Consider the following 7,049-nt stretch of genomic DNA (forward strand, 5'->3'; position numbering starts at 1 on the left):
TACATTTTTTTTTTTATTTACATTCATTCACTGTACATCATTATAGCATACAAAATGAGATTTTTCCATTGAGAATACACTGTATATTGGCTCAATCAAGCACATCAACATATGTGTTATTGTCAACAAATCATTTTCCATTTCTTGTTTTCTGTATATTTTGCCTTTTTTCCCATCCTTGATTCCCTATCTCACCCTCTGCCATCTCCCACCCTCCTCCCACACTGTGTCTGGTATCTATTGTTGCTTTCTATGCCTCCCCCATTTTATTGTTTCACTAAATATCTTAATAAATCTAAATATTTTCAATAGCAAGCACAGCTGATATGTACATATCCATGAACACAAGACTGACTTTAGGCATAAACCTCAGTGAATAGAATGAACATACTATAACGTAGCACCTAACTAGGGCTATATAGCTTAACTGCAGTCATCAAATAGGTATTTCTAATGCCTTTTTTTTTTTTCTTCTGAAAATTTTTTTTTTTTATTAATTTACATTCATTCCCTGAGCATCATCACAACATTCTAAATGTGGTTTCCCATCTAGAATATACTATATAGTGGCTTAATAATGCATGTTATCATCCATAATATTCCATTTCTACTTTCATATATATGTTTTTTTACCCCATGTCTAGCCCTCTGCCCTATTCCACTCTCTTATTACACTATCTCTGCTGTCTACAGTTGTCTTCAATCCCTTTTCCCCCAACATTTCGTTGGTCACACAATATCATAAGTAATCTAACTACTTTCAATAGCAAGATCAGCCGATGGTTTCAAGAAAAGCAGTTTTGAACTGGTAAGGATATTTCTTTGAAACTTAAAGCCTAGAAACAGGTTAGTATTCTGTTCAAATAGTCGGAACATGAATCTATTGATAGCTGAAGACAGGACAAAAGTCCTTAAAACCAGACAACAAAGCTTAGAAGAAAAGCAGCAATATTTTAGTCAAGTCGTAGAATACTGTTTCATCAGTTCAGTCTCATGTACTTAATCTTTCTTCTGTATCTGTTGAGGTTCGATGTTCCAGATTGAAATCTGGGATGTAATACTCAACTCCAGCTTTTGGCCCTACAATTAAGTTGCCCATTTTCTTAGTTTCTGAACTCTTATTTCTGTGTGTCTGCATTTAATTTTACTGACATAGCACTCCCTTAAGAACTTCTTGGAGATCCGGTCTGGTGCTGGTAAATTCTTTCAGGTTTTGTTTATCTGGGAAAGTTCGTGTCTTTTCTTCCCAAATGAACGATAACCTTGCTGGGTACAGAATTCTCGGTTGAAATTGCTTTTCCCTTAATACTTTGAATACATTTTCCCATTCTCTCCTCGCTCTCATTGTTTCCGATGAGAGGTCTGCCGTTAGTCTGATGGGATACCCTTTGTAGGTAACTTGCCTTTTTTCTCTTGCCAGTCTTAGTATCTTGTCTTTGTCTGTGGTTTTGGTCAATCTGGCTATAATGTGTCTTGGAGAAGATCTTCTTGGGTTGATTCTATTTGGGGTCCTCTGTATTTCTTGGGACTGAATCTTTGAGTGCCTCTCCAGGTTTGGAAAATTTTCTTGTAAGATTTCATGGAATAGATTATCAATGCCCTTATGAGTCTCTTCACCTTCTGGGATGCCTATTATCCGGATGTTTGGACGTTTGATGGTATCTAGTACTTCTCGCATATTATTCTCAAATTTTTGGGCCATTTTCTCAGTCTTCGCGGTGGATTTTTCTAGGCCAACCATTTTCTCTTCTACATTAGAAATTCTATTTTCTGTATGATCTAGTCTGCTTTTAATACTTTCAAGGGAGATTTTGACTTCTTGTATTATAGCCTTCATCTCTAACAGTTCCATCTGATTCTTTTGTAAAGTGTGAAATTCCTCTTTTAGATCTTGCATGAATTTCCTTACCTCCTGGAACTCTTCAACTCCTTTCTCCTTTCTCTTCAGCAGTTCCTTGTCTCTCTTCTCTTCCATCTCTGTTAGCTTTGCCATTATGAATGTTCTGAATTCTTTATCAGACATTTCCATGATTTCCATTGAACTGTGTGTGGATAAAGAGGAGCTATCCTTTTCCCTTGTGGGAGAGGTATTTTCCTGCTTCCCCATATTTCTTGTGGTCCTGCAGCGATTTCTAGTCATCTGGTGGATGGTCGGTTTCTTCCCAAACACGCGAGTTTTGGATGCTGGAGGCCCAGTTATCAGTGGGACATCTTCCTTTCTCCCCAAATGGCTAGATCACAGGAGCCATGGAGCTGTCTGCCTCTTGAAGAAGGGCTGTTCTGGCCTGATGTCCCTTTTCTATATACAAATTCCCCAAATCCAATCAGTGACACTTCTAGTCTTAATATGCTCTCTCATCAACATCAAGTACAGCACCTGTATGACAGGTGTTGAGTGTATTTACTGAACAAATACAAAAGTACGTGCATGAGTTCTCCTTCTTAGATTTATATATGTTCCTTGCTCAATTCTTTGAATAGTAAATGAGTATAGTTTTTAAAATCTGAGAATCATTTTTCTGACATCCATAAATAATACCAAATAAGGCTTACTTTATTTCAGTGCAGCTGAGATTAACAGAAAATTTTCCTTTTAATGACTCATTTCACCCAGTCAGTCCTGATTCTGACCTAAAGAGAATGACCCTAACTAATCCTGCTCTCATATGACACTTACATATGAAAACAGTCATAACATTAGTAATGAATGTTTTGGGTCAGGCTGGAATATTTAAGTCCTTTAAATTATTCCTTATGATTGCCTGGTTTCAATGTAAATCACTCCTCTTAACCTCATACTTTCTTTGGATAAATTCCAGTTAATAGTGGCCCTCATAAAAGTTGTGCCTAGAACTAAAAACTACAGGTGTGGTTTAATCAGAGCAGACCCCAACCTCACCTGCATTAATACAGCATAAAAAGACACTAATTTTACTGGCAGTCACATGACTTTAACACAAAATTCACAAGCTAGTGACCATCAGATGCCTGCAAAATGATTTATAAAATACACAAATTATTTCAAAAAGGTAATTCTGCTCTAGATTCTAGATTTTTCCAAGTCTGTGGTCTTAGATGGTCATTTCAGTAGGCCTCTAAATTTTCAACCTCTGCCTAAATTTTTAATTAACTTAGGTTTCTATTAACCATATATATTTTTCAAAACCCGTGAATTTTAGAAGGAAAAAAATGTCAAAATTCACAAGGATAACAAGTTTTAAAATTCAACTTAAAAAAATGCAAGTATTATCTTAAAGACAGAAAGCTCCTGTTTAAGTGAGAATATTTACATGATTTACAATTCAAAGAATAGTCTTCTTGTTCAGCTTCAAAAACATCAGGTAAATTAGGCTAGAAACTCAGTGTTCCCTTGGCAATCATAAGCCAGACTTAATTTCTCACAGAAGATTCATTCTTTTAGTCTGTGTCTTAAGGTTATTCTTTTTCTTCTTCTACCTTGACCACCATCATCAAACTGCTTATACAGAGTAGTGATAAATTAACTAAAAATTGGGCTCTCTTCTCGTTGGCGGCCTGAGGTGATCTCTGAAAATTATTCCCTCTTCACTTGTCATGCAAGTCATGCAAGTCAAGAGGTTCAAATCTTCATGTTCACTTTAAGAACACTCGTGAAACTGCCCAGGCCATCAAGGGTATGCATATCCGAAAGGCCACCAAGTATCTGAAGGATGTCACTTTACAGAAGCAGTGTGTGCCATTCCGTCGTTACAATGGTGGAGTTGGTAGATGTGCCCAGGCTAAACAGTGGGGCTAGACACAAGGTCGGTGACCCAACAAGAATGCTGAATTTTTGCTGCATATGCTTAAAAAATGCAGAGAGTAATGCTGAACTTAAGGGGTTGGATGTAGATTCTCTGGTCATTGAGCACATTCAGGTGAACAAGGCACCAAAGATACACCGTTGTACATACAGAGCCTAAGGAATGGATTAAGCCATCCATGAGCTCCCCCTGCCACAGCAAGATGATCCTCACTGAAAAGGACCAAGTTGTTCCTAAATTGGAAGAGGAAGTTGCACAGAAGAAAAAGATATCTCAGAAGAAACTGAAGAAACAAAAACTTATGGCACGGGAATAAAGTCAGCATAAAATAAATGTAGATAAAAGTAAAAAAACAAACAAACCAAAAAAAAAAAAAAACTAAAAATGGTTAAATTGCAGACCATGAAATAAGAAGCTAGTTTTTTCTCAAGTACAGAGAAATTGGAGAAAGGGAACCATTATAAAAAATTGCTAAACACTTTACATAGTTCCACATATTCTACCAGTAATTGATCTGGTTGTGTTCCTTATACTTTAATTAAATGACTTAAACACTCAACTTAAATACTGGTACAACACAATAAACCTGGTACAAGGCTTGAGAAAAAAAATTAAATTAAACCTTTACTATTTTACTTGCAACTGTTTCATGTTAGCATCCTAAAAAAATGTAAGACTTAATGATCTCATATAATGAGTGGACAGGCTGCCTGCCATGGAAATCAGCCCTAAGATACAACACTGTATTATTAGTTTCTGTGCGGTCCTAACACATCATCTTGAGTCACTGCTGAACTGAGCAAACCAAGTAACACATCTTGAGTCACTGCTGAACTGAGCAAACCAGATTAAGATCCTTTACATTCCTCTCCATAATTTCATAACTAGAAAGGGAGGATCTGTAGCAGTGCCTGATGAAAAAGGGCAGAAGCTCAAAGCAGTAACTCCCTGTCATATAGAACCTTTTATCCATGGAATTTTGCCTTTATTGTCAGTATGCATGCGAGAAACCAAACTTGGTTTGGCCATAATTAATACTCAACCGGGAAAAGAAAGTCCTTATTCAAAGATAAAAAGCTACAAAGAAAAATTAACATTTAGTAACCTTGTATCCAAATGCTACTTCAAGTAAAAGAAACAAAAATCTCAAGTTCTTTTTAAAAAAGCTTATAAAAAGCCAAAGTTCTAGATATTTGGCACTTTGCTCTCAATTTTTTACTTTACATCCTATCTATATCTAGAAAATAACACCAAGACCTAATACATAAAAAGCTCTCTTAAATTAAAAATCAAAAGGCTACTCAGTGGTTCTGCAGGTTTGCTAAGAAGTTCTAGTCATCCTATGACAAAGTTTTCAAAGAGGTTTGCGAGATGAATATACAGATAAATGAAAGGCGGATCACTCATCTGTAACGTTATGGTGCAGTGGGACCCACTACTTACTGTTTTTGTAAGAACTTTCCAGTTCTATGCCCTACTTGAGGACACACATGGGGATTTCAAAAAGTTCATGGGAAAACAAAGTACGAGTTTAACTCCGACAAACATTTTGAAATAAATGCCTATTTTTCATGGTACACATTTTTCACAAATTTTCTGAAGCCTCCTTATACTAGTCTTCAAATAGTTATAATAAAAACTGAACATAAATGTTCTGAGTTTTCTGTATCTTTAATATAGCTATTAAAATCAGGGTTAAAGTCCCCTCCTTATCCATTCAACCTTATCCTTAAGAGAACAAAAGTATAGAATTTTTAGATCACTGTTTAGAAAAGAAAACTCCCCCACAGACAGGATAGAGAGCGTTTCGGCTACTTAGGCTTCTCCCCTTTTCTAGAAATTCCTCCCCGATCTGATTATAAAGGCATTTACTTCACAGGCAGGAAAATGGCAAAGTTCTGTGGTCACTGCCAGTTTTTATCTGGCATAGTAAGATCAGTGTTTATTGTGCAGTGTTATCAGTCAACCCACAGCACCCCAACTCCCCCCAAAGCTGTTCCCGTTGGGCGGCTCTATCTCACACACGGCCGACTGCAGCAGTCCCTTGCCCCGAAGGCTTGAAACACACACTGGCGCAATGACATGCATGCACAAAATCGCGAGGAAGGGACTGCAGCGCGGCCATCTCCCCTGGGTGGGAAGTTGGGGTGGGGAGGGGAGCGCGCTCTCTCTCTCTCGCTCGCTCTCTCTCGGGTGGGTACATGCGCCCTACAGCAAAAACCTTTTTTTTAAAAAAAATGAACTAAAACACAGACCGAGCCTAAGCACGGCGAGGCGCTGCGGGCCGAGCCCACGTCCTGCGCCCACCCTCGGTCTGCGGCTCGGCGAGCGCACAAAGCCCGCCCCGTCCGCCCCTCCGCACAGGAGCGTTTCTGTCATCCCGCCCGCCGCTCGGCCCCGCCCGCGTGAGTTCCCAACGCCCCCTCTCCTGCGCTCGGCCTTCCCATCCGCCCCCCAGTCCCTGGAAGACCCGGCCCCCGCCAGTGCGGCCCACGGGGCAGTGAAGGAACGCGGTGCGGGGGCGGCCGGGGAGGGTGGGCCCTTGCTCGTCCTACCCGAGTCTCCGCGCGCCCGGGTCCCCCGAGCCTCCCGCCGCACCCATGTAGGTCCCATTCCCCTCGGCAGACGCCACACGCGGGGCCGCTCCCTCCGCTTCGCCCAGACGCCCGGCCTGGCTCGCCCGAGCTCGTCCCTCGGACTCACCGACACCTCCCGAGCCCCCCCTGGGGAGCCCCTGCCTCGCCTCAGCCCCCGCGCGCGCCGCAGCCCCAGTCCTCACCGATCTCTTTCTCGTTGACCCTCGGGGGAAAGCTGGCCATCTATGGGGCACCGTCTGATTCCGGGGACACGATGCGGACGCAACGATTGAGAAGGGAACGGCGAGCGCTGAGGGGCGTGACGCGGACTCAGTCCCTCCCGGACCAGGGGGCAGAGGGGAGGGGCGGGGGGCGGCCGCTGCGGCTTCTGCTGACTGCCCCGAGAAAGCTCCAGAAGGCTTCGCACCAACTACGGAGTCAAACCCAGACAATAGACCCTGTACTCTGCTTCCCGCCCACGGACGGACACAGCCCACACGACGCCGTCGACGGCACACCAGACACTGGAGACAAAATGGCGGGCGGCGCGGGTGATATCTCGGCGACGGGGGCGTGGCCTTGTGACGTCATAATCATCCGCCCCCGCCTTCCGACGCACGGGACGTGATGGTTGGGACCTGGCGAGCGCCAGCATTTTCTGGGGGGACTGTTATGGGGAAGATCAGGAAGA

At 42.1% G+C, this 7,049-nt stretch overlaps 1 protein-coding gene across 1 annotated transcript in view; it reads right to left on the reverse strand.

Annotated features, from left to right (window-relative positions):
• WSB1 (WD repeat and SOCS box containing 1) overlaps positions 1 to 6,906 on the reverse strand; it is a 36,676-nt gene extending 29,770 nt beyond the window's left edge. Inside the window, 1 exon segment of the mRNA XM_014584979.2 lies at positions 6,562 to 6,906. Coding sequence (XP_014440465.1) covers positions 6,562 to 6,601 — 40 coding nt within the window. The 5' untranslated portion in view covers positions 6,602 to 6,906.
• Positions 6,907 to 7,049: the final 143 nt, after the last annotated feature.

This window comes from Tupaia chinensis, unplaced genomic scaffold, assembly GCF_000334495.1.
Source record: "Tupaia chinensis unplaced genomic scaffold, TupChi_1.0 Scaffold148350_1, whole genome shotgun sequence".
In the NCBI taxonomy this organism is placed as follows: Eukaryota; Metazoa; Chordata; class Mammalia; order Scandentia; family Tupaiidae; genus Tupaia; species Tupaia belangeri.